The sequence below is a fragment of the Zootermopsis nevadensis genome, unplaced genomic scaffold (assembly GCF_977971745.1).
Source record: "Zootermopsis nevadensis isolate Lab colony 2312 unplaced genomic scaffold, Znev_1.0 Znev_ptg000061l, whole genome shotgun sequence".
Taxonomy (NCBI): Eukaryota; Metazoa; Arthropoda; class Insecta; order Blattodea; family Termopsidae; genus Zootermopsis; species Zootermopsis nevadensis.
Genome location: NW_028259192.1, coordinates 4,337,222 through 4,365,120, shown reverse-complemented (window position 1 = coordinate 4,365,120; position 27,899 = coordinate 4,337,222). Strand labels below are relative to the sequence as shown.

Genomic DNA, 27,899 nt, shown 5'->3' with positions numbered 1-27,899 from the left:
GAACATTAAGGTAGACGTGAACAGAAAATTATTAACTCTAATTTACTGGTTGCTCGTTACGTCTTAACCAGCTCTGCTGCATAAATTGGCTAGCTCTGTGTTAACACTTTGAGGCCGAGAAACCTGTCATTGCTTTAAGCTAATGGATGTCTTATTTTGAGGTTTCTATCGTCGGCCAGTGATACGTAGAAAACGCCGAGCAAGTAGACAGCTGACAAAGGGTTAAAGCTCACTCCGAGCTTCGTAAAATCAATAACGACGACGACCTGTGGCGACGCCATGGGACTAGACGCGTCGGCGTTAGTAAGTTCCGAGAGTCTGCTGTGTTACAGACGCCCGTGGAAGAATATTTTGCGTGATCACAGACACTGGTGAGTACTTAGCTTTACCGACTTCAAGTAGACAGCCCTTCTGGAGTTGTTTATAATGCTCTTTAACATTTTTTACAAATTTATATGGGATCTTGAATATTTTCATTACAAAATTTTCAGGATAAAGCAGTATATTTTAATACAGACAGTAATCTGTTATCAAATATATTAACGTCAATGAGTCAAAATCACGTGAATCAAATAGTAATTTTTAAAAATTAGACACTGAAGTGATCTGTGTAAATTATTTTAAAGAAAATAATAATTATTGGTTTTCTGGCAAGTACCTCTAATATAAATTCATGTAGGGCCTTGTTTAAGTCTGTTATGAAATTTATGATCTATGAAATAAAATAATGTTAGTCATGATATTAAACAATTTTACACGTACAAGAGAAATTTTCGAAAATGGGCAGGCAGTTCATAAGTAATGTTAATAGATTCTCTAAAATGGGGGCTTCTAAATTACAGGTTCATAATGATATAATTTAATTAAAATACCAAATCTGGCATTTAAAATTAAACGATGGTAGGACTATGCTACGAAAATGATATTATGCACTAGTAACTTAAAACACGTCAACATTTATAATAAATGTACGAATAACGAAGTAGTTTTATCTGTAAGAAGATAAATGCAATTAAAGCTTAAAATAGTATTATGTTTACACGACAAACAGCGGAAAATGAAAGCAATCTTTTTCCGTATAATGAGTTGGCCAATACTTTCGCGTGTGAGGCCAACTCTAGCTTTAAACTCGTGCCATTTAGATTTAAAGTCGTCTACGAATCAGGTTAATGGCACTGTATACGAAAATTATTTTTTCTAAAAAAAATTATATCGTGTAAAACAAATTCATTGGCATTTAAGCTAAACGTGTGTCAAAGTGTTATGCCCTAAACATATGATTGTTAAATAACTGCAGGGAAAGGAACATTATTAAAGGTTCGACAATTTTCATGGAAATGTATTGATTTGTTGCAGTTGGTCACACTGGAGGTTTCCACCACAAGCTGTTGGAATCATGCGGAGAGGCTGGAGCTCTCTGTGTCAGATCAAAATATACTTCTTGGCCATTATAATGCTCGTCATAAGTGGATACCTCTTCTTCTCAGGTAAATTACAAACGTAGCTAGTTCCTACTTTGTAAGATTTGAGGTTCTCACAGCGGTGTGTATGAAAATTTCTGTCTTCTGGGTTGTTGCGCTGTGTAGTCTGGTCGATGTTTACCAACGTTTCAGAGGTCATACTGCCTCCGTCATCAGGGCGATGAGTATGAAGATTTCTGTCTTCTGGGTTGTTGCGCTGTGTAGTCTGGTCGATGTTTACCAACGTTTCAGAGGTCATACTGCCTCCGTCATCAGGACGAGGAATCGATGAACCCAGAAGACATAAATCTTCCTAGTTCCTACTTACTTTTGGACATAGTGCAGTTAAAATTTAGGTTGTATACACTGGATCTCAAAAAAATAATTACACAATTTCGAATCTCTATGGGGTCCTCTCATAAAACCAGAAAAAAATTACAATTATTTAAGTGGCATGTTTTTATTTACGACGTCACGAAATTATATCTTGAAAGTTGTATTCTTCGTGTGCCTAATGTCGCACTTCTTGTATTTTCGCTGCAGTTAGCTTACTTTTTAAGGAATACTGCACAGCGTCGAGGTGACCCAGTTTCCTTTTCAAGAACAAAGCCAAACATTGGGACATGCCCATAAAAGATGCGAAATTCTGACAAGTGAGAAACATCCACGTTATAAATAAATCATTGTAAAGGTTCAACCATTTGAGGCACGAAGTCTAAGCAATGTTTAAACATTTTTTCTATATAAAAATTGCGTTTCCATTACTGGTTAATGCTGTTTAGAGAAATGGTCGCCAGTTATTCTGAAAATCGTACGAAACTAGTGAATACAATTTCAGGAGAAAATCCGAAGACACTGAAGTTAAAACACGTGGTATGTTACATGTAATCATGTTGCTTTAACGAGTTAAATGACTTGAATATCTTGACACTATAACATATAACAGAGAAATTTATATATGTAGTTTTGACTGTGATGTTATAGAGAAGTGAAACTCATACAAGGATCAATTATAACTTACAATGAGTGCATCACGATCTGAACTCATTATCTAACATTGTTCACATAATTAAACCAAGAAATCGCACAAGCCGAAATATATTTGTGTTTGAAAAGTCTGCGAGAATAGATTATTTAATTTGAAGATAATAGAAGATAAGGTTGTCCATCGTAGTGAATACTTCATTAATTCAGCGTAAGGTGTTAAGTACAATGGCTATCCGGTCCCTGTCTTGTTCTGAACACACGCTGGAGAAGACAGAGAACGGGAAACACAATGCATAACAAGATAGTATAATTGCGTCATATTGTGAATCAAATATTAAATTAATTATTCGGTTTTGTCCGTCTAATCACAATTATATTTAAAATTTACAAATAAGATAATTAAAATATCATTTTATGTTCCACATCGAATAATCGATTTACATTTGGAACATTTTTACAACATATTTCGGTTTCATCGAACCATCTTCAAGTGTAAAATTATATCAATAAACTTAAAACTCAATTACAATTTCTGTTGTGTTGAATCATTTGCTTTGCAGGCCGATGTAGAACATCAAAAGCATTTCACTTCAAAACAATACATTTGCTCCAATATATGAAAATAATCTGGATATGAACATCACCAGAGAACATCACCAAAAAGCTACACAACAGAAATTGTAATTGAGTTTTAAGTTTATTGATATAATTTTACACCTGAAGATGGTTCGATGAAACCGAAACATGTAAAAATGTTCCAAATGTAAATCGATTATTCGATGTGGAACATAAAATGATATTTTAATTATCTTATTTATAAATTTTAAATATAATTGTGATTAGACGGACAAAACCGAATAATTAATTTAATGCATAACAACTAATTCATAACATAAACACAATAGACAACATGAGTCAGACTGCAGATAACATCATAACTGCGCAACAGAACATGATTGGAAACATCAATAGCAAAAACAAGTTTAAACATTACCGTGTACTTGTAAAAACAAATATTTTAACACAAAATGAAAACGGAAGTTAAGAAAACTAAAGAAAGCCAACAAGTGCTTTTAGAAACTGTATTAATTTTAATATCTATAAGAGATATATATTAATATATATCATATAATTCAAACACATTATATTTCCTATCAAAAGGGTACAAAGGATTCTTGCCCAAGGGGAGGGAGATAAGGCAGCCAGGGCGTGATGCTGACCTCCATCTAGCAGCTAGGTCTAGAAAGTGTGGAGCCATACCCCATACGTTATCAGGGGAAACTTCACATTTGCCTTATACAGTATAATTTACAAGAAAACAATAATAAATTAGAAGAATTTAAAATAATGTTAATACAGTTTACTTAACATAAAATGGCTCACTGAGTAGGTTACTAAAGTACATTAAATATGACTTTTAATTGAGAAAACAGAGGTTTAAACATATCGCCGTGAAGTGACACTTCATAAAAGTATTTTTGTAGACGAAAATAATAATGAACAGAGTCGAACATTTTCATTTTTCACGAAATATTTTGGTGACCAATGCAACGCGGGAAGAGACACGTAGTAGGAACGAGAGAAATGAGAAAGGGCTCACCATTTTAGTAATAAAATCTGAAGAGACTAGACATTTTAAGAGACACGGGCCTAATTATATATCATATTTAAAATGATTCTGAACGAGTACTGGGTAATTATGCAGATCTGATTTAACTGGTTCAATATTGGGTCCAACGACTGGCTGTTATGAACGTGGAAATAAGTTTATGGGTTCCATGGAAGTCGGGGGAATATCTTGACTAATTTTGAGCGATTAGCGACTTCTCAAGAAGACTTCACTCCATGAAATTAAGTAGGATAATTGTATATTTAGAATGAGATATAAAGCAACTTAAGAATTACATTTTAATATGTGACGTTACAACAGATAACAGAAACCAAAGTGTTCAATGAAACATAAACATGGATTTGAAGAACATCCGACTGTCTGCAGCTGTAACTGGATAAGGAGACATTACTTATGTTTGGAGAAGCAACTTTAATCTTTCAGACAATTACGCACTTATGTTGGAAGACGGAGTTTTCGCGAAGTAATAACGGCATTTAAAATTTAAATATTGACCTAATGTGATAATACAGAATAACAGAATCAGTTGTGTCTTACAAAAACACAGTATATTTCAAACCTGTAATTCGTTAGTAGCCATAGTTTTAAAAAATGAGACATGCCGTAAGGTAGGCGACCATTTTTTGTTATACATATAATCATCACTCAAAGCCATTAAGACACTGAACTATAACCTATGCAAAAATGCCCGTTAAATAAACGATAAATAAACAATTTCGGCGTAAAAAACTCATTATATCCATTCTGAATCAGTTCTATTTAATTGAATAAAAATTTACTTGGATATTATTCATCGTCTAGTAAATATAAAACGTAAAACGACGTTTCGGAGATAGGGATTAGCTCTATCTAGTGGGCCCAACTGTGTAGGAACCTGAAGACGGAGATAGAGTCCCATCTCCGAAACGTCGTTTTACGTTTTATATTTACTAGACGATGGATAATATCCAAGAAAATTTTTATTCAATTGACTCTTCACCATCGTCAAGAAGTTTTAGATTTGATATACAATTCTATTTAGTTCAGAGCGTGATAACGTTTTTATTAATTAATGCAATATACATTCTTCGACGAATATGTCTTTACTTGACACAAGTTGTGTGAAAATTACTACATCATCCGAATTTCCCATCACATAAGAGTTATTCTTTTTTAAAACTCTGATCCGGCTTAAATATTTCCAATTATGTAGGATCTGATGCAAATTATTTCCAATAAATAAATAAATTATTAAACTTATTTTAACAACAACTGGTACAAAAGAAATATTTGTTTCGGGGTGTCGGCCTTCTCACGTTTTCGTATCAGAATGGGTTAGAAATACTACAAACTGAGTGAGACGACTGTATAATAAGAGATGTTATTTTACCAATAAGAGCATTATTTCCTTTCCAGGAACACCTACGGGCGATGTTATACTGCGAAGATTTCTAAAGCCGACTCAAGACGCTGTCTACTATCACCGCGAGATTGCAGCACAGTTAGCTGACATAACCAGAACTCTACGAAGTATGTGCTGCTATCTTCATATTCTCTAAGAACTTTACTTCACCAAAGCGATTAACGGGGATACCGGATTATCCATTTTTATTTTGTAATTAGCCGCTGATTTTAAACATCCCCTGATCTTACGCAGATACTGCAACGAAAGATAAGTAACACTTTGCATATATTTTGTGATGCAAGCCAGTATCAAAACTATTAAGCATCAACTCCACGGAGAAGAATTCATCTTGAGAATCTAGTTGTCGCTCAGCTAGTCCAAAAATACCCCACATATTGTAGGGCCCGAGGGTTCATGAATGTTTTTACACGAGAGCGTCACCTGGTATCAGCCAATCCCAGTCCACACTCTCACAATCCATTCCGTAACGTCGTTCTTAATTTCATGATCCTAAATTTTCTTGGCCAAGGTCCCTACATCCTCTCTCCTAGATCAAAATATCCTCAACTCAACATTCTTCCAATCTCAAAATTCTTCCCTTTGTATGAGATCAAGTTTCACACCCACATATAACAAGACGGAAAATCAGTTTAGGACAACTTAAAGATTAAGTTTTATTTGCGAGTCTGAATGACAGAAGATTTTGAACCGAACCGTGTCATACATTCCCCAAATTTCATTTGCAATTAAATTTTTATTGCGTAATTTTAAATCGTTACTCTAAAAGTAAAAAAGATGTCCCACTATACGCCATGCAGACGCTTGGAGGGGGAGTGGAAGTATAGCTCCTACTCATTCCTGACCTCAGCACTAGATGGGGGTGAGAGGTCAGCATCACGCCCCGGCCTTGTTTTACCCCCAGGAAAGGACCCCGGTACCTATTGGATAGGAGGCTGGGTGGGCCCCATAACCGGTCTCGACGCAGAGGCTAGAGGAAGAATCCTCTGCCCCCGTCGGGGATCGAACCTCGATCGTCCAGTCCATAGCCAGTCACTATAATGATTGAGCTAAGCTGGCTCATAATTTGTTACTGTTGTTACCATATATCAAAACTTTGTCAGTTTCAACGGAGTTTAACTATGACATACATTTAACTCATTGTATTTATTTTTAGGTCAACCTTCGAACTAGTGTCTTGAGCTATTTATTATTTCGATTTTCCTTGTTCATTGTGATTTGTTCATGACAGATTCACTTTCAGTCAGTGTTTATATTCACGGTTTACTTACGTCTAATTAAATAACATATTTAAGACCATAATTTCTATAACTAAATTATATTACAAATCTCCTTGCACTTAGCTCATACAATACATGTTCCAATTCCAGTCAAATAGAGTTTGAAGTTTTTAAATCATAAAAAATTGTATTAACGAGAAAAGTCTGTTTAGTGCAATGTCATGTTCAAACAGATAAGTTTCCCTCATTCTAAATGATGTGCCCAAATTAATAATCGAATAATTTTTTTTTGTAATTTATTCCGTATTTACGAAAACACTGCTTATGTTTCACCTTACAGACAGTGAATGTAAAGTTGACCCTCGAATTCTGCTGAGATTAAACGCCATTGCCGGTCAATTGGATCCTCGAATCGCTTTTAGCGACTCCGAAATGTTAACGACGTTGAGGAATAATGAAACGGAAACACACACAGAAGTTTGTGGCGATGCAAACAACAAATCAAGAGGAGACTATCTATTTTATCAACAAAACGACCCTCCACTTTGCAGAGGCACAGAACAAAAACGTCCAATCAGCGAACTAATCACCGTCATTGTAAATAATGTCGATAGAAATTCTAAAATATTTTCAGAAAGACTACAGATTATATTGGATGGCATTCGTGGTTACCACAAGTTCGTTCCTGTGCTGTTTGCTGACGTCAATACGAACGTGACGTACGAACAAAAGACATTCTCTCCTTCGAGATCTCTCGACAACGTCCGCATCTTAACCGTGGAGCCTCGATTTATTCTAACGCCTGGAGTAATATGGAACACTCTGATTCAAGAAGTTACAACTCCCTACGTTCTTGTCGCTAGAGATCTATCTCATTTCAACGCATATGCTAGGTTAGAACGACAGATTTACATGATTTCCATCTCTGATTTTATCGGTGTTGTCGGTGGTGCGTTCAGAAACTTAACAGGACACTGGAAAGTTGGATGTTACCAGACTGACATCCGAAATTATTTTCTAAGGATTGTCGAAGGTTATAAATATTCTGCCTATGGATGCATGTTCTGTGATCATCTGGAAGGCCCTTTTGTGGCGAGGACGAGCGTAATCAAAGAGATAAAATTCAACGAAGAATTACCAGATGATGTTCTCTTCAACGATTGGTTCCTGCGCGTAAAACAGTCCAACGTACTTGCAATGAACTGTCCCGACGCCATGTATTTTACGCAAGGAAAAAGTCACACCCAGGAACAAAGTACCCCAAAACAAAGTTCCTGGCTGGTTTTAGCAAAACAATGGGGAGTACACAGAATATTCGTGCCTCCAAATATTATATATTTGTTCTCGTGTAAGGAGGTGGGGCTGTCGTGTAAAACATCCAAAAGATTGAAAGAACATCTCATGCCGTCTTGTTGCTTGGTTCAGATGGCCAGAGCTTGGAAAGCCCTGGATGATTTTGCCTCAACATACGGAATCGGCTATGAACTCAACTCTGGTGCGTTACTAGGAGCAGTGAAGCTGAGGACTCATTTGCCTTGGGATGTCGACGCCGACGTCCGTTTCGACACAAGAGAATATCTGACATTTTTCAGGAAACAAAAGGCATTTAATAACAAAGGTTTGAAACTGAAAGGATTTAACTCTGAGGCGAAAGGATATTTTCAAATATGGACACCGGAAGTCAACATAGAAATGTGGGGTTCGGACACTCTAACGAGCATCTTTCTTCCGGCGGATGTGAGGGAGGTTCCTACAAGAGTGTACATGTTGGGTGCTTGGGTGAGAGGTGCTGCGAACCCCGGTCTGTACGCTTGGAACAAGTATGGAGTTAACTATTTAAAACATTCTCCTGTTAGAAGTTGGACCAGCCGCAACAGCACCATGTACGAGTACCCACTGTGGACGTGGCCACCATGCCCAAACCCACAGCATCATGCCTGCCTTGACCACTATCCTACTGACGGCAGCTTCGATTTTGTGCCCCAGATGGTGCACTGAAGCTGTCTGTCCACTAAGTTAATAGTGACCAACACGCAGTTACTATGGTCCAATTAATTTAAATTTTATCAAAGCAAATGATTGACGATGTCTTTTCACGGAATATCAGCTCATTCTTAAAACAAGGACCAGATATAAAATTTATATGTGATATGAATTTTCACAAACAAATTAACTGGGTTATTAAACTCCATACGATACTTGTGAGGAAGTTAGGAGGAGACTAAATTCCGGAAATGCTTGCTACTTCTCAGTCCAAAATATTTTGTCTTCCCGTCTGATTTCTAAGAACCTTGCCTGTCGTTTTGTATGGGTGCGAAACATGGTCTCTCACTCAGAGGGAGGAACACAGATTGCAAGTGTTTGAGAATTTGGTGTTGAGGAGGATATTTGGGCCTAGGAGAGAAGACGATGGGGCGTGGAGAAAACTGCATAATGATGAGCTTAAAAATCTGTACTGCTCCCCCAGTATTGTGAGGGTGATTAAGTCGAGAAGAGTGAGATGGGCGGGACATGTAGCGCGCATGGATGGGACAAGAGGTGTGCACCGGGTACTGGTCGGGAAACCTGAGGGGAAGAGATCGCTGGGGAGACCTAGACGTAGATGGGAGGATAATCTCAGGCGGGATCTATGGGAGATAGGAGTTGAAGGAGACTGGATTTTGTTGGCCCAGGACAGGGTCCGGTGGAGGGCTTTGGTTAATTCGGTGATGAACCTTCGGGTTCGGTAAGCCATCTAGTTAGTTAGTTAGTTAGTTATTAAACTCCATACGGCAAAGGCTTTATAGATGAGCTCAGTTTCTAATAATGTCCTTATTTCAAGGACTCCAGACGCTCACTGACGCTTTCAAAGCAACCTGAGCATATTGAGGAACCTATATAATCAGTTTCCTCTACACAAAATTCTCCGGCCGAGTTAAAAAAATCTTTGGAAATAATCCACAGGTAACGTAGCCAGATTTCGTAGTCTGGACGTCAAACGCTGAAGAAGCGCCAGTCTTGAGCCCATGAAAGCCTCTGAATAGAAGGGAATTTCCCAGTAAAATGCTACCCCCGTCAACCGCCAACATTTACGATAATACAAATGACCGTTTAGAATTATAATTAATCCTGATACAATGCCATGTCAATTTGTTCCTTTGGGATACACAGAAAACTCCTTGAAATATTCCGCTGTCAGATACTGTACACAAAAAATCCTGTTAGGAAATAAAACATTGGCCACATACATGGCTGTCTTCAGACTCACCGCCGTGAAAACCTCAAATCCTACACGGGCCACAGAGATAAACCACTTGCAACGACTCAGGGAGAAAGGAGGTTTGTTGCTTGGGGTCACCGGTCTAGACGGCGACATTTAAAATCGACGCAGTAAACAAACGTAATACTGCAAAGGCAATGATTTGAAAATAGATTTTTTAAAAAAAACAACAACCAGAAAAATACAGCATTTACTAACGGCAAAATTCCGAGAACAGTAACAGAACAATGACAGGTCCACTCCATAATTTTTGTGCTGTTTGACAATGTAGTGGACCCCCCCCCCCCAAAAAAAGAAAGTGGTTTCGTACATTTTGAGCAACTAACACAAAGTAGGCTTACGAAAACACACTTTAGCTTAAATACAATAAGTAAGTTAAGTACTACACAAGTACACATCCGTACTGAATAATAAAATTCCTGTGCGTGCGTCAGACATGACGAATTTATACAAAGAAAAGAACAGACCGGTTCGAGCCAGCAAAATACTGCCAACTACGAAGTGCGATCGGAAAGTTTCAAGACTGTGTCAATAGAGGGCGAACCGGATGTAGTACGAGCTTCTGCCGCTAGGGGGTGCGGCCTACATTCATAGTGAATTAGTGTGCCAGCCGGCATCATCGAATTAGCATTTGTTTCTTAGTTACGGGCGTTTTGGTAGTGCATTACACCGACCCTCCTGCGATTTCGGAATGGCGTGTGCATCAAATTTTGCCAAAGACTTGTCCGTATGTCGTATTTGTCCGTTTCACGGAGAAACCCATCATTCGACGCTGTCCTGAAAACATTCTGAGTGAAAAAACAAATTTTCAACTTTCACTTTACCCCGATTTTGCGCCAATATGAGTTACAGACACGCTGTGGCGCTCTAACGGGGTTTAATTTTACGTAATTTCATACTACACAAAGACAACGACTTCAAAAACGTCTTGAGTCGTGAATAGACAAAGACGATAAAATCAGTGAGGTTCTGAACGACCCAATAATACTTTTATAATTGCCCGGGGATCTGTTAGCGGTGTTTAACAATTATTTTCGTTATAACGCTATGGATAATGAATGGTTTGAGCTTCGGTCTAGGGTATCGCTCGAATAGAGTCGTATATTGTTAAACGAATGAGCTGTTATGACTTGAAAACTATCACAAAGACATCACCTGCATTGATTGGTCCCGATTATTACATTCAAAAGCACAGTATCGTAATTTTTAATAGGCACGTAACCCATTCTTAATTCCTTCAAAATAAGGTAATGTTCATCTGTGTAACTGATACATATATCCTGTCGTTAGTTAACAAACTACTATTTGTTAACGTACATTAGTTACGTTATATGTTAAGTTTCGTTCTTCGCTGTTATTTTGCTTATCGTCGCTGAGAACAGTTTATACAAAATATAATTAAAATATTTTTGGTACGAAAAAGACTGAGGAAATTTATAAAACAATTAAACACAACAGTGTTCACGTTAAATCGAAGAATTAGTAAAATGAAAAACTGGATGAGAGAAGAAAGAGCTCTTAGAATGTAAGGCCTACAGAGCACTGGAAAAGAACAAAGGTTGAATAGTCTTCGACGTGTAAATGAGAACAGAAATTCACTTGAAAAAAAAAAAAAAACGAGCGGAAGAAATGTTTCATGTCCTTTATCAGTGTTTCTAAAGCCACTATCTCTTTCTTCTCGCTTATTTTATTACATGTATTAAATAAAGTATTTTCGCATACACTTTTACTTCAAAGAAATTAATAAAGATTCAAAAACAAATTCGATAAAGTAGATTTTTTATTAAAACCTGTTTGAAACCAATTCCATCTTCTAAGATGGCTGTCTTCTGGGTTGTAGAGCCATTAATCATGGCCGCCAGAACCTCAAATCCTACAATCCCATGATCTGACTGAATTTACAGAGGTGATACTTTGGATACTATTTAAGCAATAAGAATCCCTTTATTACTAATCTTTTATTTTATTTTATTTGTAGTGTTCTGTCTGACGACAGGTCCATATGAACAGGATCCTTCCATCCTTTTCTCGGACTGGGACCTTTTCATATACATTCTTGGCAGAGATGATCAGAAGTGGTTTGCCATTGCCTTCTTCTGTGTGTGAATGGAGTAATTGTTGGGATGCCACGGAGAAACCGGGGAAGCCCCCGGAGGAAAACTCCGTGATGCCTAGACCACGGCCTTGCCCAACACAAGTTATAAATTTGAGCACCACCGGGAATTGAACCCGGGACCCCAGGCTTACAAGGCTAGTGTTCTGACCGCTAGACCACCGTGGCGTACTAATCTTTACCAATCCATAATTTTTTATCTTAATAGGGTGGTTTGTGGTCATAGTTTCTTGGTCCTGCAGGAGCAGAATCTGCTTCCGTCTTCATCTGAGGGGTAGGCACTCACATGTGTCCACTAAAGAGGGCTAACCCCAGTCACTGAACTGTAATATATCATCTTTACAGACCTCTGAAATTGTTCATATGTTGTTTTGAATCTAGTGACGAAAGTCATGTTAATATTTAATGAGAATCTTTCAAATAGTTCATACCTTAAAATAGGAGGAAAACGTGCAGTGATTTTAAAAAAGGAATAAAAGTAGATAAAAAACATATATATATATAATGACTCCTGTAGGCGACAAAATTCATACTTTCAGTGTTCTGATATCCTGCAGCTCGTTTATGTGCCTTGTAATGTGGACATATAGGGTCTATATTGTGAGCGAATTTTAAGCTTCTTATTACGTATTCAAGATTTGATGTGCAAAAATTTGAATATTTATTAAACAAGCTATTATGCCATATAAAATTACAGACTCTAAACAAGAGGTCTATAAAGTTGTGCTCTAAAAAATAAAAGATTCACGGGCAAAGAATGTCATGATCGTTTTCATATTACGTACTATAATTATATTTTAAGAGACTCATACTAGTATCCTCTGATTTTTTTTTTGTTCAAACAATTTTTGCTAATTGTGGTTTTAACTTATATGAAATGAAGACCGTAATTAACAGCTTAGTTAAGCATTCCTCGCAGGGCTGTACAACCCCCCCCGCCAAAAAAATTATAATTACAGACGGAAATTTAATTTGCATTTAAACCCAGTCTTTTCAATAATATGAAAGAGCTAATTGATTACCACAAAAATAAAATGATTGAAACGTTTTAAACAGTGACTAGTTTTTAGAATTAAACATCATCCCACTTTTACAATGCAATTGGAAGCAAGAAAGGCTAGATTCGCCCGTAAGCTCGTATTTCGTTGACGCATTGCTTATGTTTGTTAAGCAGACAATGCAGTTTGTTATACACCGAGCGGACAGAAGATGCATTGCTTAAATCAGTGGTATACAACCTGGGGTACGCGTACCCCGTGGGTACGCGAAGACATCTTAGGGGGTACGTAAAATTTAAAAATATATATTTTATGATAAACACTGAATAATCAATAATGTAATTTATATTTGATGTAGATTATTTAACTTGAATTATGCACAACAACTTTGGGGGTACAAAGTTGAAGAGAAATTATATCTGGGGGTACGCGAACAAAAAAGGTTGAATACCACTGGCTTTGACAACAACAACAAACTTCGAGTTTAATGCTAACATGGTGCAGTACAAGGCATTAGAAATAAATCCACTCACACATGTCCTGGATGCCAAACAATCAAAATACTATTCTCTCAGCACGCAAACAACCGTATTTTATAATGGGTTTTAAAACCATTAAAATTAATTACTTACATAAGATAATGCTCCTTTAACTCTGATGTGACTTCCAAAATTTCATAAATGATATATCAAAACTTTCGATTTTACCCTTAAGAAGTGTCAATACTGGCAAAACAAATTTTCGTATAAAAGGTTGACACAGAGCTATCAAAAGATACACAGAAGTGTTTTTATAGGTATTTAATGTAAAGTGGCCCTAAACTCGTTCAAACTAAACTGAAATAAAAATGGTCACCAAAGCAACTTAATTAAAGACTCGATCAAGCAGCGCGGACCCGCCTACAAACGGATGGACGCGACGAATCTAACAGGCAATTTAAGTAGGAGTCTGAGGATTGCTGTCTTCTGGGTTATTGCACCGTGTAGTCTGGTAGATTTCCACCAAAGATTCATCGTCCTGATGACGGAGCCAGCAAGACCCCTGAAATGTTGGTAGAAATCTACCAGACTACACGGCGCAATAACCCAGAAGACAGCAATCTTACGATAATTTAAGGTTTTCTCTCCGGAGACAATTTTGAAAAAAGTGCATAGGAGTCGTGTAACAATCGCGACTTTCGGAAGTCTTTTGTTACAAAACTAAGATTTCACATACTAAGATTACAAAAACTAAGATTACAAATACTAAGATTTAAAATACTAAGATTACAAATACTAAGATTTCAAATACTAAGATTACAAATATAAAGATTTCAAATACTAAGATTTCAAATACTAAGATTTCAAATACTAAGATTTCAAATACTAAGATTTCAAATACTAAGATTTCAAATACTAAGATTTCAAATACTAAGATTTCAAATACTAAGATTTCAAATACTAAGATTACAAATATAAAGATTTCAAATACTAAGATTACAAATACTAAGATTTCAAATACTAAGATTACAAATATAAAGATTTCAAATACTAAGATTACAAATACTAAGATTACAAATACTAAGATTACAAATACGAAGATTACAAATACACTGCACAAAACTGAAGATATTATTTAACTTTAATATTTCAACCGTATAATAAAATCAGTGTCTTTCATATTAAGCTGTAGATGTTGATATATTCTTGAATTTAATATTTATGGCGAAGATTTGGATCGAAATTTTATTTCCGAACCGGCCACTACGCTAAAAATAGTATGTTTTAGACCAAAACGATTACATACGAAGCATTTTGGATACCCCTAACAGAAAGGAGTTATAATCACAGTGTCGAAGGAACGATCCTACCAAAATCATCCCAGTGATTTAGGTAGAAGAAATTAAACTCAGAAGCAATTTTGCACGAATTATATAAAAGTTCTTCGAACCGCTTTCTTTTTTAATACTATATTTAAAAGGTAACAAGTAACTCTGCAGCAAGTTTTAGCCATTCTGCATCAGAAGGCTTGTCCTCGCTCATTATGGTTTAATATTTTTACAAGTTTTTTTTGAATTTCGTAGTTTCTTGTCTTAGCTACAAAAACAATCACAACATGAAAAGCATGAAGTGCGTAATCTGTCAAACCATTACATGTACCTGCAAACTCAAATTAAATACAAAAATTAAAATGCCAATAAAATACACGTAACTACAGAGGTTATCGTCCACTAGCGTCGAATGAGATGGAAATATGTTTCTGAATTATAAGCAGGCGAGGATTTGCAAGGACGCGGTCGTAACATATTCAAGGTTATGCCCCAACATTTGTCGCTACAGGCTGAGTAAAACCGGTATTTGCCTGACAGACCAAAGAAAACCAAGATAAATCACTTAGCAACCGTAGCTCGGCAGAGATTAGAACCGAATACAAATCAAATGCGCCAAATTTTGAGATAATTTACCATGCACTGTTGTTTATTCTGGTTAATATTTTTGGGTGGTTCCAATACGCAAGTTCAAAACACCATTAAAGGCCATGAAAAACTACCCAAATAATGTCTTTTTTGGGAAATCGCCAGAATCTCCCAGGAAAAACGAAAACTTGGTCTACAGAAACAAGGTTATAAATCAGTTTTTAAATCAATTAGCATTGAAACTAGACACCGTTTTATATTGTATTTGGTAACGTACGAGGTACGATCGGAAAGTTTCTAGACTGCGCCTATAAAAACCCGTACACTTATCTCAGATATTAAATTCATCCATCACCCTCGAAGTAGTTCCCCTGGGAGTGAACACAACGATCCCAGCGCCGCTGCCAAGCCTGGAAGCATCCCTGGAAATCTTTCTTTGTCAGCCTGTCAAGCACCATCTGCGATTCTGCCTGAATCTCTTCTATCGTCTCAAATCTCCTTCCCTTTAGCTGAATTTTCATCTTTTGGAACAGGAAGAAGTCACACGGAGCTTAGAAAGGAAGTTGGGGTCGGTTCTTGCAAGATCTTTGAGCTCCTGACAAACGAGAAGTCGATTCTGCTTCTGGTCCTCAGACAGGATGCGTCGCATGTGGAGTTCTTCCTTTAGAATCAGCTGACAGGTCCCATAGCCTATCCCAACAATGTCGCACAAGTCGTTGATGTACGACGTCGATCTTCGTAAATGGCCTGCCGAATCTTCGTAACATTTTCGGGCGTTGTGCTCGAAGATGGTCGTCCAGAACGCTCGTCAACATCGACAGAGGTTCGGCCATTTTTAAAACTTGAATGCCACACAAAAGTTTGTGCACGACCCATTGCGGACTCCCCAAATGCTTGCTTTAGCATTTCATAGGTTTCCGTAGCTGTTTTGGCGAGTCTTTGGCAAAATTTGATGCACACGCCATTCCGAAATCGCAGGAGGGTCGGTGTAATGCACTACCAAAACGCCCGTAACTAAGAAACAAAAGCTAATTCGATGATGCCGGCTGGCACACTGATTCACTATGAATGTAGGCCGCACCCCCTAGCGGCAGAAGCTCGTACTACATCCGGTTCGCCCTCTATTGACACAGTCTGGAAACTTTCCGATCGCACCTCGTACGTTGCTTATTCAAAACCAAGGCGGTGTTTGTATCTGTATATAGAAGGCTACGTCAATCTCAGATTCCAGTGCGAACATAAATATAAGACGATGTTTAATTACGTGAAATAAATATAAGAAATGTGTTCTGCTTCTAAAATCAAGCCATACGCTTTCCATTAACACACGCTTGCTAATTAGATAGCAAGTTAAGGCAACGCTTAGGAGCGGTGAGACATCAGTTTAGAATTCATGTTTGGAATGTCTTTAATTTTGAGAGAAATAATTTTTGAGTTTTAACATTTCGTATTTCGTGCTGTAGCCTAGCTTCAGTATTACTATAAATTTTAATTATGTCCAAACAACATAAAATAAAGATGACTGTATAATTGATCATGTCTTTTATTATTATCCCAAAAGCGTCATCAACTGCTTTATAAATCTTCTTGTCATCTCTCGGCTTTGAAGCCTGGCGACATTAAACGTGAAATATGGAATACAAGGCACATTTCGCTTTGTCTTAAGAGCAGTTTCTGTGAAATTCTGTACCGAGATTACAAATGACTATTCTCTTGTGCGTTTTCACATGATGCAGTTAATAAATACTACGGATAAACAGGTTGTCAGCGTCATCCTGGAGAACTGGCAGTTTCTCAGATCATAAAGCCATCGACCTTACACTAAGGCTCCTGGCTTTTTCCGATGCAGATTTTAATCCTGGTACATTTGGTAGGACTCCGTAGACAGGAAGCGACCTCACATGCAGTGAAACAAAAATCTACGAGCATCTATGACGAGGGAAGGATTTGAACCCCCGACCCAATTCTTCAGACTCCATAGATCTTGGATGATATTGTGGTTGGTTTTTTTATATTTCTGTACACCAAAATTTCGGTTCATGCTGATAAAATCTTTTGTTTACTGCACATGTCTTCTTTCTTTTTGTAGTCTGTCCATGCTTTTTGGCACGTCTTATGAATTTATTCTTAGAAATTGCAATTCTGGGTTTCTTATTTGTCCTTTATTATCAGGGTTTCAGTACGAGAGAGGACAGTTCATGCGATAAAGATTTCTATCCTTGCATTTTCTGAAATCTTTACGATCTACATATTTATACACAACTTAACTGGTTTGTCTTTTTAAAAATCCGTATACTTTTGCATCTTTTTATCTGAGGCAAGTAAAGATATTTGACTGTTATTACGTCACTGATTATCACGAATATTATTCTCATCGCCCTGATGATGGACGCAGCAAGGACCTCTGAAACGTCGGTAAACTTCTACCAGACAACACGGCGCAACAACCCAGAAGACAGTCATCTTCTAGTTTGCTGATTATTTCGTCAGAACAAATAAAATGCTTTTATCTCGAATTTATTGCATTTTAATAGCTTCTTTCTATGAATAATACTGATACCAGAATTATAATACTTTACATTCTTTTTGATTTCTCGAGTGTATCGCATACCCTGAGGATGTGCGTCTTAACCTAAATAGGTTACAGTCTACGACACTCAAAATCTCAAAATGGTTATTATCAACCTCACTCATCCGATTTATCCCGTACCTTTTCACACATTCGTAAAGTTCTTCTTCTGAATCACACATTTGTCGCAAAACTGTACTGCAATTTTCAGCAATTTCAACAGCTTCCATAATTCTGACCACAAAAATCTAATCACAATTTCTTCTTGGGTGTATTTGCCTAAGAAGCAGCCATATTATTATTCGTTCCACCGTAACATCTGAACTTCTAAACAGACAATGAAAATCAACTACTAACAAACGAAGAAACATTTATGTTAAAATCCACCATCGTTTACAGTGTTGCCAACAATGTTTTGAGTCTAACTAAACTTCTTTGCTTTGTGACTGACCTTCAAACATATCTCTTTAGACTGTTTCATCCAGTTTCATTCAAACAAAGCAGACAGCGTCGCCTTTGTCCCAGACATATTTTCATGAACACACCAGTGGAAACCTGACGATGCATATAAATGTACGTTACTTGCATCACCCATTTTGAATACACATGTTAACAAGAGATACACAGCGTGAGTTACTGTGGGCAGCGTGAATAGGTACAACATCTCATTGGCGACACTGAATTAAATACTTAAGCATTAACAATTCTTTAACTATGTATGATTTGAGGTTTTAACAGCGGTGAGTTTGAAGATTACTGTCTTCTGGGTTGTTGTGCTGTGTAGTCTGGTCGATGTTAACCAACGTTTCAGAGGTCATACTGCCTCCGTCATCAGGGCGATGAGTATGAAGATTTGTGTCTTCTGGGTTGTTGCGTTGTGTAGTCTGGTTGAAGTTTACTGAGTTTCAGAGGTCATACTGCCTCCATCATCAGGGCGATGAGTATGAAGATTTCTGTCTTCTGGGTTGTTGCGCTGTGTAGTCTGGTCGATGTTAACCAACGTTTCAGAGGTCATGCTGCCTCCGTCATCAGGGCGATGAGTATGAAGATTTCTGTCTTCTGGGTTGTTGCGCTGTGTAGTCTGGTCGATGTTAACCAACGTTTCAGAGGTCATACTGCCTCCGTCATCAGGGCGATGAGTATGAAGATTTCTGTCTTCTAGGTTGTTGCGCTGTGTAGTCTGGTAGATGTTTACCAACGTTTCAGAAGTCACACTGCCTCCGTCATCAGGGCGATGAGTATGAAGATTCTGTCTTCTGGGTTCTTGCGATGTGTAGTCCGGTCGATGTTAACCAACGTTTCAGAGGTCATACTGCCTCCGTCATCAGGGCGAAACGTTGGTAAACATCTACCAGACTACACGTCGCAACAACCCAGAAGACAGAAATCTTCATACTCATCGCCCTGATGATGGAGGCGGTATGACCTCTGAAATGTTGGTGGACATCGACCAGACTACACGGCGCAACAACCCAGAAGACAGAAATCTTCATACTCATCGCCCTGATGATGGAGGCAGTATGACCTCAGAAACGTTGGTAAACATCTACCAGACTACACAGCGCAACAACCTAGAAGGCAGAAATCTTCAATCATATAACTCTTTGGTCAATCAGTGTAAGGATGACGTTATAATAGATCTATGCTGTTATGCACTCAGAAACAGTACGCATTAATTAGAAAATATTTACTTCTTACTTCAGCTGAGATTAGGACTATGTGCTCACGTAGACATATTAAAAATGCATTTAAGAACACAAGCACCAAAGTCTACTATCAAACTGAGATGTGTTTCCTTTCTTTTACAATTTTCATGTTTATTCCTTCATTTTTAGACGTTTGGTGTTCCGTACAACACGCCAGGTAAAACGGAATGCAGTGCGATCATGATAAATAATTACTTACTTAGTAGAAATCATTATCTACACTTCGAAATAAAACTTTGGAAGAACTAAGAAAAACCTCCCAGGATAGCCCGTAGCTAGCAAAACCTAAATTGTTACCTCCTGAAATAACACCACACCTTTTACCACTAAGCTACCCTAATTCTTATCTGCATTGCGTTAAAATGGTTTAACAGAGTATTGAAGTCCGTTACGCGACTGTCATGAGGCTGGACCAGCGTCAGACTAAGGTAGCCTTGTTGCTACCATTTTGCTGGCAGAACAACGTATATTCTGACGTATCTCCATAATTTCACTCAGCGTGACCACATTTTTATTGTACAGAGAGAGAAATATTACCGTGGTTTCCAAGGTTACCTGAGAAACACTTGAGTGGGGAATTACCAGCCAGCCGTGCAAGAACGTGGCTGAATCATCCTGCCAGACAAGAGCCAGACTCTCGCCCATGTAAATACCATTGACCCCTGATAACTCTAACGCCACTGGCGTGATTTGCAAAGATCAAACACTTCAAATTGTATCAACTGTGTATGAATTCAAAAATTCAAAAATCCAAAATATCATTAAATAAAATAAAATAAATTTGAACAGACGAAAATGTTGGAAGGTTCATAATGTTAATAAACGCCATCTTTGTAAGTGCTGCCAATATTGTTTTGTAGAGAAACAAATTACCTTCACCTTCTGATTAGTTCTCGTATTTTAAAATAAACCGAAAATAACGTTTTCCAGTTCGGCTGTTACTGGAACCATCTGTGCAGATTTCTCATTATAAATCTAAAGTTTTAAAATATAATACAAAACTCACAAATCAAATCGATCACAGCTTCATTTAATCAGAACATTTCTAACTGCAAACTGTCAAAATCAGGTCACGTACGCAGGCTCACTTCAACATGAAAAAAATTTCTACACAAAATAAATTTAAATTGTTTTTGGTGCTGTAATGAACTCAATGACATCATTGCTACCAGCAACGCATTACATTCATTAACACTCCAAATCACAAACCAAGTCAACAGACGTAAACGTCATTAGATGAAATTCGAGCAGAATAATTCAATAAAAATGTGTTTCTCCCTGACGAACACTGTAATTTAAATTTAATCTTACTTAAAATTCTTCTGGACACGACGTTAGGCCAATAAATGACCCGTTTCTGCATCAGGATTGTATTCGTCTAATTTTCTACAGCAATTATTTCCTCTACTCTGCTCTTTTGAGCTATAAGAGCATATTTATTGAATTCCTTATATCCCACTCGACTACTAAATACAACAAAAAGTTTGAAACTCCGTATCCACAAAAAATTCCGTTAAATTGGGCTGTGTGGAGGTCAGAGCGGGATTTATAGTTGAGGGGCCCTGGGGCAATCAATCATTAGCAACAAATATAGGTTATGTGGCAACTACTTATAAATAAACAATAATTAAGTATAATAAATGTCACGTGATTTGTTTCCGTCGATGATTACCCAGATGCTTTTCGTCGTAAAAAAAAAAACTCTCGGATTTTATGAAGGCCCCTGTTTTGTGGAGGCCTCTGGGCAACCTTAGATCCGACCCTGGAGAGGTTGTGAACACATAAATTTTCTGACCGGTAATTAAATCCGGGACAGTGATCTCGTTAATTAAATGCCACGGGGAAAATTTGCTATAAAAATAGTTTACAGAGAGCGTATCGTTTAAAACGCAACCTGATATGAAATACGTACTGCGAAATAAAACTGAACAAAACAACAAAGACCCAGAAACACTTCAAATATTCACAAAGAGATCAACAACAGTTTGGGCAGTTGGTAGCCACGTTTGGAATAATACGAGATTTTGGGTTCTCACGGCGGACTTGCGGGAAGACAAACTACTAACATTTCGGAGGAACATACTGTTTCAACCTGCATCCCCGTATGTGACCAGAGAACGTCAACACATCGATGACGTTCTCGTGGGTTTTGAAGCCGGGTGCACCGAGAAAGTTATAGACGAAAATCTTCGAAGATATCAAAGCCCGGCTACAGCATAGCCAAACAGTGGCCGTGGTTTTACTCGGTCGGTCTAACAGAATTCGGGAGTAACACTTTCAAAGACAACAGGACATTTGCTTTAAACATTAGTATCATTGCCATCTTCCTATATCATACGAAGATAGATTCCTAACAACATTATTAAATCCTAAAATTTCATAAATTAAAAAGAATTTCCATAAAGTAATCACGAATTATTCTCATTCATTTTTCCGGGTTCTTTTTATAAATATTATTATAAAACATACAAGTTATCTTAAGACTGAAGCAATTGTTTTGCTAAAATACAGTTAATAAATCATCAATCACATTTCAGCTGGAATTTGTGAACTTATGCCCTTTTACCACGTCATCGCGCAAAATAACGTAACAATCACCCATTAATCACAGTGCAGTGTCAAAATCCACTGCAGTATTCAACAGCTAAGGATTAGCCTTCAAAACATAGGCTACTAGCTCCAATATTTAATATATATATATATATATATATTCACAGCAATATTTTCTTTAAAAATAAAAAAAACCCGGTAAGATTAAAATGAACATAGCGTCTTTATTAGAAGCTGTGTTTGTAATGACACGTTTCAAATGCAAACGCACTGAAAATACACGTTCATATTAGTCTCACAATTTTTCGTCATCTAAGTGGACTATTATTATGAAGTTTCTTATTGACTATGAAAATATTATGAACACCGTTAAGTTCTATTTGTTATATAAACAATAATAAAACATATAATTGGCATATGAAAGTAACTGCACTGAAAGAGATAAATACGAAAGATTCTTATTTAGATAATTATTATATTTGTTTACCGTCAAATCACAATAAAATAGTAAGATAAGATAATTAAAATTATTAAAATATCATCTTATGTTCCATATCGAGCATTCGATTTACATCGGAATGTTCCATATCGAGCATTCGATTTACATAAGAATGTTCCGATGTAAATCGAATGCTCGATATGGAACATAAGATGATATTTTAATCATTTTAATTATCTTATCTTACTATTTTATTGCGATTTGACGGTAAACAAATATAATAATTATTTTAATTAATATCACAATATGACGCAACTATACTATCTCATTCTTATTTAGGGTTCTCAAGGCTACGATTATAATAATGGCTGTCTTCTGGGTTGTAGCGCCATGTAGTTTGGTAGACGTTTGCAGACGTTTCAGAAGTATCTATTACTCATCGTTCTGATGATGGAGGCAATATACACATCTGAAATATCTCTAAACTTCTACCAGACTACAAAGGCGCTACAACCCAGAAGACAGTCATCTTATTTATAACTATATTCAGGTTCAATTGTGTTATTTACCACAATCGCTTTGTTCATTAAGCATAAGATCGATTTACAGCAACGATACGATACATCGATAGATATATACGAGATTTCTTTGTACGGACGGTTTCTTGCGGACGAATCAGCGGCGGACAGATTGTCTTTATCTCTTAAGCCGAAGGTCTTATAAATATTTAAAAAAATTAAGTTCGTGCCTCAAAGAAAACATTTCTCAGTTACACATAGAACCGTGATTACACGATAAATACACTCTGCAAATAAAATACATATTTGTTAATTTTTATAGAATGTACTACCACGGTGGTCTAGCGGTTAGAACGCTGGCCTTATAATCCTGGGGGTCTCGGGTTCGATTCCCGGCGGTGCCCGAATTTATAACTTGTGTTGGGCAAGGCCGTGGTCTAGGCAACACGGAGTTTTCCTCCGGGGGCTTCCCCGGTTTCTCCGTGGCATCCCAACAATTACTCCATTCACACACAGAAGAAGGCAATGGCAAACCACTTCTGGATCATCTGCCAAGAACGTATATGAACAGGTCTCAGTCCGAGAAAAGGATGGAAGGATCCTGTTCATATGGACCTGTCGTCAGACAGAACACTAATAATAATAAAAAAAAAAGTACTACGTAAACTCGCCACTGAAAATTCAACGGTCAAAGCTATGCATTAAAACCCGCACTCCTACCAACAATAACACGCAGTGTTGAAAAGTAACTAGTCGAAAGCCAATAGCTTTATTGCTACAAAAGATCTCGCTCAATGTCACAAGGTGAATGACCAATGAAAACATATGCAAGAATTCTTCCTCGTAAATACCTTAGACCACTACCTGGGGTAGTGGATCCGGGAACATTCAACAGCTTTTAATTAGAAACCGAATTCTCTTCCACATTCCTTCGTTCCGTGAGTGTTATTTAATTCGTAAATTTGGCAACAGTGCATAGACTCAGGTAAGGCATCAACAAAACACGCATGAAACACGATCACATGTTTTCAATGGGTGCTGTTACCAACTGTTGTTCGGCTTCACAAGCTGGAATAATCCGTCTTGTTTATATCAGATCTGTATCTTGCAGACAACTGACAAAACACTTTACATTATACCAGTAAGCAAGGAGTAATAAATGTTTTGCAAACTTATGCATCAAAGATACGCACTTTGTGTGGCAGGATACATTTAAAATGGCAGGCATCAGCGTCAGTTTAGGTTTTGGCAGTATTTAAGGACATAGTTGTCCAGCCTACACATAAATAACTGAATAAAATCATGAACAAACATTACTTTATTTTAAATTTACTCTGGATTCATCATTCAGGTTCAAGCAGGCCGGAGCCGAAGTGTTCGGAAAGGGCGAGAGATATTTAAGCAGCATCGTTAACCACTTCGAGACCGATGACGACTTATCTCGATCATATTTCGGTTTGAAATTATCGTTGTACGAGAAGGTCATTGGGATAAAATGTATTAGTTCAAAACAACGAATTCAATTCTAAAGGGTTTTGACGACGGTAATTTACACTTAAAATTGTTCGTTATCAGGACTTTTTCCATCGTCTTTTATTTTAAAATCACGACGTTTCGGAGGCTGGTTCTGTCTCCGTCTTCAGGTGAGAGGTACCTACTCTGTTGGGTCCCTTAGATAGAGCTAGACTCTGTCCAGTGACAGAACCAGCCTCCGAAACGTCGTGATTTTAAAAGAACAGACGACATCTTGAAGCCTAACCTGTAGCTATCTCCGTTGTGATACTGACGAATCACAAGTTTACATCGATACGTCGAAGTGATAATAATCGATCTCAGTTGCAAGTCGATACGTGCTGAGTTTGTGATCTTGGCTCAGAATGAAATCTCAGTATATCCCCTGATTGCATTAATCAATTACGTAAATACAATGGTAAAATATATCCCCAAACCAAATCAATAAGAACAAAGAAATAATTTTAAAATATTAATTTCCGTAGTGAACACCATTATCAGATTTCAAAAAACCTGTGAAAATAAAGAGTAAGCCCATATCCTGTCTCAAAAGTACATTCGGTACATTAGACATAGGCCTCTGAAATCAATATGTCCCCTATTAGGCCAACTTCTGAATCAACTGATGGTTTTTTTTACGAAAGTTGGTATGAATATCATGTCACTAGATGGAAAGACGTGTGCTTTCACCTTTCTTCCAATATGGTAACCATACGAACTTCTACTGCGTACGTAACCCATAACACAAATCCAAGCAGGGCCCTAGAATTTGTATGGAATTAGATCTTCAAACGCTAACAACACAGTGGTGCATTAAATACGTATTTATCTTCCGGTTTCATTACAACTAATGGACTACTGGTACATCGTGAAGCTATAAACAATTCATGTTTTCTTAGCGTGATATGTGCAGTGCAGATTTTTGTAGAAATGTTTTAAATACCAGGTGCAATCTGTGTTGCCGAGCGCTCTGAATCCAGTTCCCAACGTTAGTCATGCTTAACCGCGAATGTTTCCCCAGAGGACACGAACCATGAGGCCGGTGGACGCGCTCATAACGGCAACGACAACGCTCCTCGACGGGGCAACCGAGCGGTACTGATTCGTGGTGAAAGACGGGGCCCTGTGGTTCGGAAAATTCGTGTAAGATTAATATCACTAGTCCCAAGCTCATGCGATCACACACGTAAACCTACATTGCCCTTTCGGTCGAAAGCAAGACATGTCCATAATAAGAAGTTCCTAAAAGTACGTGACATGACTACTTGTTAAAATGTTTCAATACAAAATCTAGCAACAACTCTATATAATTACTGTACATGATTTCCGCTAGTAGACTTTTAGAGAGATGGTAAAGTTGCGTCATATTGTGATATAATAAATATATATTATTTAAATCTTGTCCGTCTAATCACAATAAATTCTTATTAAATATTAAAATATTACACTAATTAACATTTAAAATATTTAAAATATTAAATGATGTTCTTTATCGAAATATTCGATTTACATTAGACCATCATTTTTCACGACATGTTTCAGTTCCTAAAAGAACTATCTTCAGGTAATATTTTAATATTTAATAAGAATTTATTGTGATTAGACGGACAAGATTTAAATAATATATAGACTTTTAAAGTTTAGTATCTACAACAAGATGTCTATAAGCAGAAAGTTTTTCACCGTACACATATTTGCTATTGCTAATGTTATAAAAGTCGAGTAGACTATTTCATATGTCAATTGTGTAGTTTAACAGCCTCTGTGCATTATCTACAACTGCTCTGAGTTTAACGTGTCTACCTCCAACCTTTCATTTTAATTACTGCCAACGATCGCATAAAGTTATATAATATTATAGTCTTCTTTACCGTGGCATTGTGTGGTCCTGTACACGATTATCAGCGTGCCAGATGAAAATATCGCTAAACGAAGTTAAAAGTTGAAGATTTCTGTCTTCTGGGTTATTGCGCTGTGTAGTCTGGTCGATGTTAACCAACGTTTCAGAGGTCATACTGCCTCCGTCATCAGGGCGATGAAGGCAGTATGACCTCTGAAACGTTGGTTAACATCGACCAGACTACACAGCGCAATAACCCAGAAGACAGAAATCTTCATACTCACCGCTGTGAGAACCTCAAGTCTTACGAAGTTAAAAGTTGTTTCATGTTCAAGGCACCTCAATTTTGAGCGATCACAAATACGTGAAAAAATAAAGGGCTTTGCCATTATTTTTACACCTTGAAATGACATAAGAATTGGAATTCTTATTACGTATAAACACGTCCAAACATAACGTTTCATCTAAGAGGTCAGGGTTCACATCCATACAAGAAAAAGATAAACTTATAGTATCGTATATTTTAATGTTTAAGTTTTGGATTCCACACAGAAAGATGAAATAATCTGGTCTAAATAGCAGTAAGAGTTCTGAAATGTAATTCTCTTCAAATGAATGTAAAGAAGATGATTGTGTTCAGGGTTGTACCTCCGCCTAGTCTGATAGTATTTTAGAAAAATTTAAGAGTTACTTATTACTTCATAATCAACCCATTGTCTTGATCATGGTGGCATCGAGGACCTCTGAAACGTTGGTAAAACTTCCACCAGACTACACAGCGTTACAACCCAGAAGACAGAAATCTTCATACTCATCGCCCTGATGACGGAGGCAGTATGACCTCTGAAACGTTGGTTAACATCGACCAGACTACACAGCGCAATAACCCAGAAGACAGAAATCTTCATATTCATCGCCCTGATGATGGAGGCAGTATGACCTCCGAAACGTTGGTAAACATCTACCAGACTACACAGCGCAACAACCCAGAAGACAGAAATCTTCATACTCATCGCCCTGATGACGGAGGCAGTATGACCTCTGAAACGTTGGTTAACATCGACCAGACTACACAGCGCAACAACCCAGAAGACAGAAATCTTCATACTCATCGCCCTGATGACGGAGGCAGTACGACCTCTGAAACGTTGGTAAAACTTCCACCAGACTACACAGCGCAACAACCCAGAAGACAGAAATCTTCATATTCATTGCTCTGATGATGGAGGCAGTACGACCTCCGAAACGTTGGTAAAACTTCCACCAGACTACACAGCGCAACAACCCAGAAGACAGAAATC

General features: G+C 37.4%; 2 protein-coding genes across 3 annotated transcripts in view; one reads left to right on the top strand and one right to left on the bottom strand.

The window, feature by feature from the left end:
• The window catches only part of LOC110834321 (protein obstructor-E), a 241,000-nt gene that overhangs the window by 53,471 nt on the left and 159,630 nt on the right, over window positions 1–27,899 (bottom strand). The window lies entirely within an intron of this gene.
• Window positions 229–11,720, top strand: LOC110834326 (uncharacterized). Its single transcript, XM_022073360.2, has 4 exons — window positions 229–371; window positions 1,357–1,487; window positions 5,473–5,586; window positions 7,040–11,720. The coding sequence occupies exons 1-4, from the start codon at window positions 280–282 to the stop codon at window positions 8,695–8,697; spliced, it is 1,995 nt and encodes a 664-aa protein (XP_021929052.2). The 5' UTR covers window positions 229–279; the 3' UTR covers window positions 8,698–11,720.

Bases quoted from the DNA above. Each gene is read 5' to 3' on its own strand.
- LOC110834326 (XM_022073360.2), top strand. From the start codon at position 280: ATGGGACTAGACGCGTCGGCGTTAGTAAGTTCCGAGAGTCTGCTGTGT. The intron at 1,488-5,472 runs GTAAATTACAAA...TTTCCTTTCCAG, and splicing joins TGGATACCTCTTCTTCTCAG to GAACACCTACGGGCGATGTT. The intron at 5,587-7,039 runs GTATGTGCTGCT...TTCACCTTACAG, and splicing joins CATAACCAGAACTCTACGAA to ACAGTGAATGTAAAGTTGAC.